Below are 13,090 nucleotides of genomic sequence, written 5' to 3'. Positions count from 1 at the left end.
CTTATGGATCTAATATAGCAAAGCCTGTTTTTGTTTTTATTTTTTTGTCAGAAGATAATTATTAGTGGAATATAAAAATATGGTGGAGATACCAAATTCATAAAGGGAAAAAAGGAAACAAAATTGTAAAATAATTTTTAAAATGATAAATTTTAAAAAGCAATAATGTAAAATAAATATTTTAAAGTAATAAATTTTTAAAAGTAAAATATATTCTACCCTAACTATGAATGGAGTGAATTCTCTCATTAAAAAACAGACTTTCAAATTGGAGTGAAAAACAAAAGCTAGCTACATTCCATTTATAATTAAATAATACAATCGAAGTGATGAGAGTTGAAAATAAGATAGGGAAAGAGATATTTAAATGAACACAAATGAGGAAGTGAGATTTAAAATTAAAAGCATTTAACAACATAAAAAGGAACATCATAAAATGAAAAATAGGTCAATTTACAAAGAAACGAAGAAGCACAAACCTATCTGCAAACAAAAAAATGGCAACTGCATAAATATATAAAGGAAAAGTCTATAGGAAATACAAGGACAAATATAAAATACAGTTTTGGTGGGTGACTTTAATATAGTTCTCTCATATAAGATATACCTAGGAGATTTTAAAGAAGATGTAGACTTAAGGACATAGGGAAATTAAATAGTAGACTGAATGCTTGATTTAGTAAGTCTAGCTAAAACCTTATATCTCTTGAACAGATAATACCCACTTTTATAGGTATATCCATAGAAAATTTAAGAGTGTAGTTGGACATAAGAAAACTTAAAAGATTTAAGTTTTAGTTAGAATTAAATCATTTAAAAGCATACCGGACTAGATGTGAAGTAAGAAAATACACTTTTAGAACAAAGGAAAAGTTAAGAGAATAAATACAAGCTCTCCATGAAACACAGAAAAAGAACATACTGCAAAATGTGTGGGATGTGGCTAACTGCTACCATTTTTTAAAATAAAAAGATTAAAAACAAAAGAATTTGTATTTGTCCATACAAATTTGAAAAAAACACACCCATGAAACAAAGCATAAAATTTAAGATCAAAGTTGATTTTGTAAAATAGAATGTAAAAAAAGTTGAAATTGATAAATATATGTTAAATTTGGTCCTTTGGAAAGATAATAAAATAGTAAACCCTTCCTGAGTCTGAAAAGGTAAAGAGAGAAAGCAAAAATAGACAAATTGGGAATGTAATATAGGAGAGATTAAAATAATTACAAAGAAAACTATATGCAGTTCTGTAGTAAAAACTTGAACTTTTGGAAATGAAAAGATGATTATGTGTTGTTCCTTAACATTATCTGAGGAAGCTGAAGTTCTTGAAGTGAGACAAGGCAAGACAGTTTGTGATGCAGACCCTAACACAATTGGAGGCACAAGTCCCTCCAGAAGGAGGTGCTGAGGGATTAGCAGACAGCAGCTTTAATGTCAGGAAAGAGGGGTGATTGAAATTCCACAATCTCTGATCAGTCAAGAGTTATTCACATAAGGACAATAGCCACATGGAAAGGAAAGCAGGGTTTTATTAATCTCATCAAATACTGGATAACTCTTAATTATGGGCAAGAGATTTTAAAATGAGTGGCATAGTCTCAGAGCTTTAAATGAGAGCTCTTCTGATTCTCTACCTATTTCACCCTAAATCTAAGAATAGTATCTTAAACCACTGTAGTTTTACAGTCAAACTGACCAGAGTCAGAGGACAGTATTGAGCTTGTTTTTAGTGACTCCTGGCTCATCTCCCCTCTGGGAGGAGGGGAACAGAATTGGAGGAGAAGAAAGACCTCTTTCCACCCTGGCCACCTTACTAATTCATAAAACAAGAGTTGAACAGTAGTGGGAAAAGGCCCCAACATGTTGGGCACAGGAGTAGACTAGAGATTGACCTAGACCCTCCTTGGCTGTAGGGAACCTGCAGAAGGCCATAAGAGAGCCATTGCACAGAGTGGTGGAAGAACAGGAGTGAGCCTTGGTTTGATTAATGAGTAACTAGACCAGTGATTCCCAAAGTGGGCACTACCGCCCCCTGGTGGGCGGTGATGGCCACAGGTGCATTTGTTTTAACTTCTTTTGTGTTACCTTTCTATTCTGAGTTTAATAAATAGTTTCATAATTTCAAACTTCAATGTTTCTAATTTACACCTTTCTTTACTATATTTTACGAAAAAGGTAGAAACATTAATACATACATCTTTCTGTTTAATTGCTATTAAAATTTTTAAAAAAATTAATTTCCAGGGGGTGCTGAGTAATATTTTTTCTGGAAAGAGGGCAGTAGGCCAAATAAGTTTGGGAACCACTGAACTAGACCCACTGAAGTGAAATTTTCATATATAAAGAGCCAGGGGCCATCGCAACCGAACAGACGATTGAACAGGCTGTGTGGGGCGACCAGGCTGGCAGGGGGGGGCAGTGAGGGGCGACCAACCAACCAACCAGCAGGCTGCGTGAGGCAACCAGGCCGGCGGGGGGGGGGGGGGGCAGTGAGGGGTGAACAAGTCTACAGAGAGTGGCAGTGAGGAGCGACTAGGCCAGCAGGAGGGGCAGTTGGGGACAACCAGGCCAGCAGGGGTGGGCAGTTGGGGGTGACCAGGCCAGTAGTGGGGGCAGTTAGGGGTGACCAGGCTGGCAGGGGGGCAGTTAGGGATGACCAGGCCAGCAGAGGGGGTTGCTGGGGGCAACCAGGCCGGCAGGGGTGGCAGTTAGGGGCGACCAGGTCGGCGGGGGGGTGCAGTTGGGGGCAACCAGGCCAGTAGGCAGAGGTGGTTAGAGGTGATCAGGCTGGCACGGGGGCCAGTAGGGGAGATCAGGCAGGCAGGCAGGTGAGCAGTTAGGAGCCAGCGGTCCCGGATTATGAGAGGGATGTCCGACTGCCAGTTTAAGCCTGATCCTCAGGATTGGAGAGGGTGCAGGCTGGGCTGAGGGGACCCCCACTCATGCACGAATTTTGTGCACCAGGCCTCTAGTAATATACACAATTAGTCTGGGAGCAGGAACCGGTCGTCTTGCCTTGCTGGCTCGTATTTTTCCTGTGTAGCACACTCTTTTTTGTCTGCCCAGTTACCTTGGTGAACTCTGGATTCAGACTTGGAATTTCAGTCTGAGTTCTATCACAAGCTATGAGATGTTGGGCAAGTTCTTAACCCCCTTGTGCCCGGTTTCCTCATATATCAAGTAGGGATAATGGTAGAGCTTACTTCCTAGGATTTTTGTAATAACTGATTGAGAAAAACAGGTGAAGTACGTAAAAACAGTGCCAGGTACATGGTAAGAGGTCAATAGATATTAGCTGTGTAATTTTTTTTTTAAAGGGAACATAGATTTTACTGTATTCAAAACTTTTCATTCCATTTGTTATCTAGTAAGTAACATAGCTGAAAATGTAAACACTAAAATTTAAATTAATCCTACTTTTAAATTTTATTTTAACTGAATAGATGTATGTTGATAGTGCAGTCAGCTTATGTGTTCTTATTGTGAATATTTTATCCTTTGGAGTATCTTTCACTTGTAGTAAATACTGCTTTGGGAGCAAAGTTCTTCCAGAATAAAATGCATACTACCAGAGGATTGTTCTAACAGGACTTCACATAATGTTTAATGGGACAGACAAGGGTTTCATGTCATAAAAGAACAGTTGAAAGATGTTTTTTGTACTTTCTGTACTTCTTGTCAAGGTGCCTCCCTGAATTCCTGCCATTTTGCAAGTTAACCCCAGCTTAATTTAGACTTAAATTTTAATACATACTGAGTCCAGATATAGAATTTTGGATCTGATTTGCTGTTTGTATGCAGTTTATTTAGATATCTATTGATTTTTGCCTTAGATAAATTTAAATAAATAAAATTGATGTTTTTGCAGGATTTATTTTAAACTGTTGCACTGTACAGTGGGCTGGTGTGGAAACACAATAGCTTTTAAATTGAACTGCTTACAGAGTGATCTGTAAAATCTTTCTAGATGTCTTTCTTAACTGCTGTGGTGAGCTAGGAATCATTATTTGCTTTCCAGCCAAGTTAATGGGTTAAAATGGCAGTGGAAACTGCCTTCTGGTTGAAGGTTTAAAAAGTGCACTTAACCACATGCTCCAGGCATTTAGAATAAAGAATCAGGCAAAGTCATTTACAATCTGGTTTGTCCTTGAAAATATTGAAAAGCAGAGGTTCCTAATGAAAGTATTATATCATCTACATACATGTGTGCTATTAGTTTGGTTTTAATTCAGTGTTTCTATATATTCTGTAGTTGAAAAGATCACGGCGAACAAAAAGTGGTTAATTTTCTTACTTGCTCTTTTGTCACTTGCTTCAAATCTTTGAATATAGTGGCCATGGAGTCATAGTATCAGTGTCAGTGGTATACAAGTGAGATTACTATACTTAATTGGGAGAGAAAGAGGGCTGAAATCTGAAAATCTTAGGATTCTGATTCCTTCCACATGCACAGAAACATTGGATTTGCCAATTTTCTAAGCTTTTTAACAAAATGCCATCACTGAAAGTTTGGCATATTGATATTGATATTTCTTATCATGGAGAAGTTTTCTAAGTTATCAAAGTGTTTACTTAGTTTTATTACCTCTGAATATTATTCTGCACCCACCCTCCCCCAAACCACAACCACTACCTTCAGATTTTCATTGTGAGCATGAGAATTTATTGATTTTTAATGTTTTCAACAAGTTGTGTTTTAAATGTATGTATTATAAGGGTTTTTTGTTATTTTTAAAAATATCTTTTTATTGATTTTAGAGAGGAAGGGAGAGGTAGAGAGAGACATTGATGAGAGAGAGAAGTCAATCACCTGCCTCCTGCACATATTGTTATTTTAATCTTAGCATATTAATGAATAGGAATAGATGCACTGGCTGGTCTCTCAGTTGTTTGGAGCATCATCCTGTACAACAAAAAGCTGCGGGTTTGATTCCTGGTCAAACCACGGTTGCAGGTTCAATCTTTAGTTGGGGCACATATGGGAGGCAACCGATAGATGTTTTTCTCTCATGTCAGTGTTTCCCTCTCTCGCTCTCTTTTCCTTTCTCTCTCAAAAATATCAATAAAAACACATCCTCAGGTGAGGATTTAAAATAACAATAATAATCTTAGTTTATTAATGAATAGGAATAGAAACAATTTCTTAAAACTTTTTGGGACTGCCTTTTTAATTGCAGAAAAGAATTATAAGTGTGTTACCAGAAGAAAATATCTTAAAGTGGAATAATAGATTGTTATATGTCATAAAATTCTTTTACACCAGCAATATGTAATAAAATATTTAAGAAAAACAAACCTAGCATAACTGAAATCTGAAGTTGCCCATATATTCTTATTTAGAGGTACTTTTCACTATGGCAGGCAACCTGAATTGCTTCATACCAGAAAGTTTAATGTACCACTCAATTATATTATTCTGTAGCCCAATTTAAAATAATAGTTTGGGAGTAAGGTTGTAATGCAGTGTAACCTTTGGAACAGGAGAAATAATCCCTTTCTTTCTAGAAATTAGTATACACACAGTAAGGATATCAGTTTTATCATACTGCATAAATGGATTTACAATAGCATTTAATACTGTACTTATTACTTATACTTAATACTTAAACTTAATTGCATAAGTATGCTGATTTCTTGCTTACTAAACTTATTCTAATATTAATTTTAAGATGATGCTGTTATACTATTTGAAAATACATATTTTTATTTTAAAGCCTTTTTGATTACCTCATTCTCATTCTGGTGAAAGACCAACTTAGGGCTATTTAATAATTTTATGTTATTTCATAAAATGGGTATTTTGAAATAATTTGAGATGGTGGATATTGTGATAAAATTTTAGCTGGGCAAAGGTCCTTATTCTCACTTTCTTCTTTAACAGTTATATGTGCAGTTGTGAAACTGTAATGAAAATAGTAGGGCTTTATTTGAGGAATTGGAAAAGGACTTCTTAAAAGGAATGTTATCTATTATTGTGATGCTATCTCTTAATGATACTTATTGGCTTTTCATTTCTTATAAAAAGCAAATTTTCCATACTAGGTGAAAATGTTCACAGAAACTAATTTACACACCTGTTCAAATTCCTTTTGGAATAGGGGATAATGCAAGTAAACAGATAGAAATAAAACTAATGTACATACTCTGAAATGATGGTCTTAATGGTGTTGATGGAAGGTTTCCAATTTGTAACAAAGCAGTAATTTTTAAGAAACAAATTATGTACATTATTTTTAAAAATTTCATTAAAAATATTTAATGCCAAAATGCATTATTGTACAAATTTATGTTATCCCTATTTATTTTGTTGGTGACCAAATAATAGACCAGGTTTAATGATTTTGTAAGCCAAATCTTGATGATCTTATGAGTTTTATATATTCCCAGTGCTGTAGATAGAGGATATAACAGTTGGAATCAATCCTGTAGTGGATCTACTCTTTTTTCTATATTATCCGTGACTCTCAAAACATGGTTTGCAGACAGACCACCTGTCTCAGGAATCATCCGTGATGCTTCATAAAAATGTGAATTCCTGGGCCCCACCACAGAACTATGTTGGAGCGATACCAGAGCCCTGCAGTTTTAGTAGGAACCCTAGATGATTTTTATGGGCATCAAGTGCCCTAGAGCAGAGGTCCGCAAACTTTTTCTGTAAACTGCTATTCTTATGGACTTTGTTGAATAAATCAGCAATAATAATACATAAACAAATGGGCATGGCCAGCCAGATTCAGCCCAAGAATTCACCGATCTCTGATAGAATCAAGATTGTAGACCAATGATTTTTCCTGTATGAATCTTTTCTAAAACATTATCCCGAAATCAGTTGTGTGATTTTCTGTGTGTTTATTTTTTGATAACTAAAGAAAATCCATAAATATAAGAGCACTTCCTGGATATACATTAAATGAATTGATAGATGTAACACCTTGGTAATATTTAAAGACTTTTCTATGTTAATATTAAGGAGAGCATTGTTATCTTATTTGTAACCATATTGTCTGCTTCTAACATTAGGTCCCTGTGGCTAGAGCAAGTATTCTTTGGCTAATTGGAGAAAACTGTGAGCGAGTTCCTATAATTGCCCCTGATGTTTTAAGGAAGATGGCTAAAAGCTTTACAAATGAAGATGATCTTGTAAAACTGCAGATTTTAAATTTGGGAGCAAAATTGTATTTAACCAACTCCAAACAGGTAAGAGGCTAATCCTTACTTCTACCTACTTTCTTCTTTACTCTGATGAAGCAGCTAAAGTCTGTTCATACATTAGTCTAACAGTTACTAGGTGCCTGTTTCTTTAAGGTTCTTCAATAGATGGTAGTTGTGCAAAGATATGATATTCTAGTCTACTAGGGGAGAAAAACATAAAAAAATGAAAGAGTATTTGGTAAGTGCTATAATAGAAATACTGAGATACAGTGGAACTGCAGAGGAGAAAGTTATTGAAAGCCTGCAGTAGGAGGAGAGAGGTCAGAGAAAGTTTCATAAAGGATAAGACTCCTGACTATGGACTTCTAAGGAGTGGTTTCCTGTACAGAAGAAGGAAAGAGGAGAGCAGCGGGTCAGTCATGAAACAGCTTGGTGCTTTCAGCATACTTAAAGTGGTCTGGAGAGCTAGGCCAGGCCAGGACTTGGAGTGGCAAATACTGTGGACCTTGTCCTACAGGTACAGGGGAAACCAGTAAGTATTTTAATTAATTAATTAATTTATATTATATTTTTTAATCTTCACCAGAGGATATTTTTTCCATTGATTTTTAGAGAGAGTGGAAGAGACAGGGAAAGACAGAGAGAACTATCGATGTGAAAGAAACACTTCAGTAGTTTGCCTCTTGCATGTCTGTGTCTGTCATTCTCTCCTGCCTCTCCATCAGTGTTCATCTTTCTCTCTTTTTGTATTTGCTGTGTGTCTCTCAATCGTCTCCCTCTCTTTCTGCCTTCTCTGCCTACCCATACTCACTCTCTAGTAACCTGATGTTGGCCATTCAGAATTTTCAGGTTGACTCCTCAAATTTATCCCCACTTATGATATGACTTTTGTTATAGTTGCTTTTGCTGATTGGTGTACAAGATTTATGACCAAATAATTACAGATATTCTGAGTATATTTCCATGACTTAGATTTTATCTTTGCATTTAAGTCAATCTTTGAAATGAATCAGTTAATAATTTCCAAATGTCACATAGATTTCTTTGTGCACTGAGTTACTTTTCAAAAACAATAAAAGAAAGGAAATCTATGTTTACTGTTGAGTTTCTTATATATTGGTAAGTAAATACCAATCTGTAGATATATAAAAAGAGGAAATACGCAAATTAGGCCAGGACACCGTAATGGGTCACAACCAGACAGGAGGAGGTTGTGTGCACAGGTGAGGCTTGGAGCAGAGACGGAGACAGAGACAGGGCCGGCAAGCTGCCATGACAGGGACGGGGGGCTGGCCCGCAGCCTCTGCAGCTGAGCACAGGCCGGGAGAGGACACGGCGGGCCCGCCTCTGGTGGAAGCAGCGTGGCTCCCTCTCACCTCGTGCGGAAGCGGCACAGCTCCCTCCCGGCTCCTGCGGAAGCTGCACGGCTCCCGTGGAAGCAGCATGGCTCCCACGGCGCGCTGTGGTTCCTGCTGGCTCCCACAGAAGCAGCGGGTGGCCTACTGCACGCGATATCGCACGATGGGCTACTAGTATAAAGTAAAAACATTGTTTTAGCCTTATACTCGTGTTCACTAAAATCATACAATATTGGGAAAGTTAGTATAATACCTAGAATATTATGATTATAATGACTTTATGTCTGGTTTGGCTACTCTAAAGTTATCTAAGTTAGCCTGGCCAGTGTGGGACACGGTTGAACATTAACTTATGAACCAGGAGGTCAGGGCACATGCCTGGGTTTTGGCCTCGGTTCCCGGTGGGGGTTGTGCATGAGGCAGCTGATCAATGATTCTCTCTCATCATTGATGTTTCCATCTCTTTGTCTCTGAGAATTTCCCTTCCTCTCTGAAATATATATGTATATATATATATATATATATATATATATGTATGTATGTATATATATATATATATATATATATATATAATCTACACTAATAAAAGAGAAATGTGCAAATTAGTGTCACTCACTACTCCCACCAGCCAATCAGAGACCATGCAAATAAACCCAACAAAGATGGCGGTTAATTTGCATACGCAGGCACAGAGTGAAGGCTGAAGGCTCCAGCCAGAGTGAAGACTGAAGACTGAAGAGGCTTCTCTGCTGTGGCCGGACCAAAGGCCTGGGTCCCGGGTGCTGGAGGAAAACCGGTGCCTTCAGCCAGGGGAAAGAAGGCCTATTGCGCGAATCTTCATGCAACAGGCTTCTAGTGTGTGTGTGTGTGTGTATTAAAAAGACAGTAAGTTGTAGACTTCCACATTGTACTTATATCGTCTACCATGGTTTTTTTTAATCTAGTAGCATATAAGATACAAGTGTAGTGAAGAGATTTCATGTTAGTACGTAAAATCTACATTGGAAAGACTTCATCTTTCTTTTTTCAACCTTTTTGAGAAACACCATAACTAACTTCTCCCTTATAGAGCAGCATGCAGAATGTGTGCTAATAAAATGAAGTGTGCCCTGACAAGGCAAGGAGGAAAAGCTAAGTCCTTTGCTTTTCTAGTGCTGGTGAAATAAGTGTGTAAGTGCGCTCACCTGCAGGCACCTTGATATACTAAAGTTCTGCCATGGCCTGTGTGAAGCATGCGATTCCCAGCTGTCAGCCGATGGAATCAGAGAAAAACACGGGAAGTTAGAGTTTGGGTTTGGTGAAATATGTACAGGAGAGTGACAGAATAGTCCTGCTATAGATCATTAAAGAGAGTGGACAGAGCCCTCTTGCTATTGTAGTTTTGTCATTTGTTGTGTAGCATAAATCTAAAACCTATTTAGTTTATATTTTGGCAGTTTTTTTGTTGTTGTTATAAACCCAGCAACAATGAATTTTTAAAAATTAATGTATATGTGTTGAAGAATGAAGTACTGAATTTCTCTCTCAATATTTAATATGCTCAAAATGTTTATTAACATTTACCATCCGCCATGATAATTATAGTGATATCGCTTACCACACACTAATCAAAAGACATGACAAATCTGCTAAAAAAGTATCAGCATCTATTTGAAAAGTTAGGAGTTATTTGAAAAAGATTGTGTCTCAAAATGACAAATATATTTAGGTGCAAAAGATGTTTACATATGTCTTTATGAAACATGATCTCATTTAGATCAAATAACTTTTTAAAAATTAATTTTGTTCAATTTTTATTTCAAGTTTTCTTTTGCACATATGAAAAATGAAGCAATAACTGTTAAGTTTTTATTCCATTAGCAGAAATAGGACCCTAAACAGTGCTGCTTTTAAAATAGAAAATCAATTAATTCCAATAATAGTTCTATTTTTTTTACTCAAAGCTTTTATAAATTTGTTCTGCCAGTACAATAAAAGGAATCATAGTAAAGCTTTTGGAAGTTTATTCTGTCAGAAATGCTGTAAATGTTTCTGTAAATTTAAAAGCCCAACATGGAAAGTAAAATTACTTGTTTTTGCCAAAAAGATATTGTCATGGTAAAATCATTGTTTCTATTGCGAAAACTAGAGCAGAGATATTTGAGGAATTGGTTGTGGTGGATGCAAACAAAATCTGCTTGTTCTGCCAATTGAAGTAAAACTAATGGTCAAATTTATTTGTATTTGATATGTACAGTTTCACTGAACTATAGAGTTATTATAATGAAGCTGATACTATATAATAAAGAGCTAATATGCTAGTTAGACCTGATGGCGGAATGACCTTCTGGAACAACCAGTGGATGGGGCCTCGAGGGGCCACGAAGCAGCCAGGGCCACGAGGCAGCTGGGGCCGTGAGGCCCAAGCCCCTTGAACGAATTTTGTGCATCAGGTTGTTGTATAATGTTGAACATATTTCAGATGACAACACATACTCTGATGTGCAACTCTCTTTGCTGCATGATACCAGTGGCATTTTAGAAATGTGATTTTGTGAAAAACTGCTTTGTAAATTGACCTAAGTGTCTTATATTGGCTTTTGTTGGGGGGATAGAGTGGAAGGGAGTAAAGAAACTTATACTTATATTGGTTAGATCTTTATTCAGAATCATTTGGAAATCTTTAAAGTATTCACCAAATACAGTGTCAAAATCTTCAGCTTTTGCCAATTTTAGCAAATAGCAATTCTTGGAAACAAATCTTGCAAACAAGAAGACATTGAAATTTATCTCTATAAAAACAAGGGAAGAACTGAAAAATTAAGTCCTAAGAGTTCAAGATTTATTTTAGAAGTTGTGTCATTTACAATATCTCAACGATTGTGAAGACTTTTGATGGAGCTTCTGTTTTTAATTAGATAAATTTATATTTTGTATTAAAGTGAAATGACATTTAGAAGGCAGTTGATTTTGTAGTATCTAAATTTGGTGATTTTTTTGTCTTATAAAGAAAAGTTTTATTGACTGGAGGGGGAAAAGCTAAATATCTGGGTTTGAAATATTTACACATTTTAATATAATATCCTTCATTCAACAGAATTTCTCTGCACTTATCAGACTATCTAATACAATAAAAAGGGTGTTTTCTCCAATAAAAATATTATGGTTTATAGAGAAGATTAACTTCAAAATGTCAACAGTGTCACAATTATTGATCATAAAATTCAGTTTTGAAGATTGTAGGTAACCTTATTTTTATTTAAAAAACTTCAAAATAATAAGACCTTACGAAAACACATTCTTCATAGAAATACCAATAACTTAGTATTAGAGGCAGATACAGCTAAGAAAGTGATTAAAGTAAATGATTGTACAGTGGGTAATTATTCTGCTTGTTTTCAATGCTTCATTATAAATGGATGTTTTTATCTTATAGAAAGAATTTTATATTTGAAAATGCATTTTAATGAAAACAAGCCCACCAACATAGTAAAACAAGTTTTACAATCAACAAATACATATTTTTAAAATTACATAATTTTAATTACTTAAAATTCCCAATATAACTCAATAATTGTCAGATAACATATTGAAATAGTTTCATTTCTTAAAAATTAATTTCAGGGATCAGAAATATAAGCAAAATGTATCACTCTATTAGCCAATATATAAATATATGTCATTGCAGTGAACAGACTTATTTTCTTACTCTGATTTATTTAGGTTGCACATTCTAAATCTCAACACTCAAGTGACTTTAGAATAAGCCTAAATTCTTACTCTGTATTTGAGGAAGCTAATGGTTAGTTTTCCCCAGTTGTCTCAGCAAGTCAATTATACTGTCTAGTATATTATACTTTCTTTTGCACTGTATTTCTCATTTGGTGAATATTTTGCTAATTTTAAAAAATGAATCATAGAATTATTCTCATCTGAAGTTGAATCAATATGATCTAGTAATTAGTAAGTAGCAATTGTTGATAACCAAATTTAGAATAGCTCTATCAACATTTTCTTTTGTATTTTTTTTTTTTTACAGTTCTACTTTATTAAACTAGGTTAATGCTTTTTAAATACGTTGTTACTGAAAGAAGGTTGCTTTCTATCCAAATCAGGTGTCTCAACCCATTATTATAAATGAGTTTGCCACACCATTCCTATACTTTGATTTACTGTTCTAGAATTGTCTTTGCCTGACATGATTGATTTTATTATTTTATGTTTCTAATATCTGTAAAATATTTAAATATAGGTGTTTATTTTTTCTATGTAATTTCTATGTAAGTAAATTTTCTATATTTAATTTATAGCTGGAATTGTATGAGTGTAACCTAAATTAAAACTATGTTTTTTTCAACAAAATAATGAGTTTAAATACAAAGCTATTTTGTTAGTATTTCAATTTTGGTTTAATATTAAAATCTCTATGTTAATGTAAGTACATTAAAAAATTGACTTAGGAAATCTTATTGCAGTGTAAAAGCTACTATAATAAGTTGTTCCCTTACATAAATAAATAAATGACCAATATTACTAGCGGCTATAAGCAGCATGGGAGAAAAAATGGAAGGAGTCTTTTATCCTAGTTTTTAGAG

At 35.2% G+C, this 13,090-nt stretch overlaps 1 protein-coding gene across 3 annotated transcripts in view; it reads left to right on the top strand.

Annotated features, from left to right (window-relative positions):
* Positions 1-13,090, top strand: part of AP3B1 (adaptor related protein complex 3 subunit beta 1) — a gene marked incomplete at its 3' end in the record, with an annotated part of 192,857 nt that overhangs the window by 78,883 nt on the left and 100,884 nt on the right. For all 3 annotated transcript variants that reach the window (XR_013995856.1, XM_081088790.1, XM_081088791.1), the window contains exon 15: positions 7,027-7,203. Coding sequence is in view for 2 of the 3 variants with exons in the window: in XM_081088790.1 (XP_080944916.1) it covers positions 7,027-7,203 (177 nt within the window). The remainder of the gene's footprint in view (positions 1-7,026; positions 7,204-13,090) is intronic.

The sequence above is a fragment of the Myotis nattereri genome, assembly GCF_964212035.1.
Source record: "Myotis nattereri genome assembly, chromosome: 4".
NCBI lineage: Eukaryota > Metazoa > Chordata > Mammalia > Chiroptera > Vespertilionidae > Myotis > Myotis nattereri.
This window is presented reverse-complemented; position numbering and strand designations above follow the sequence as displayed.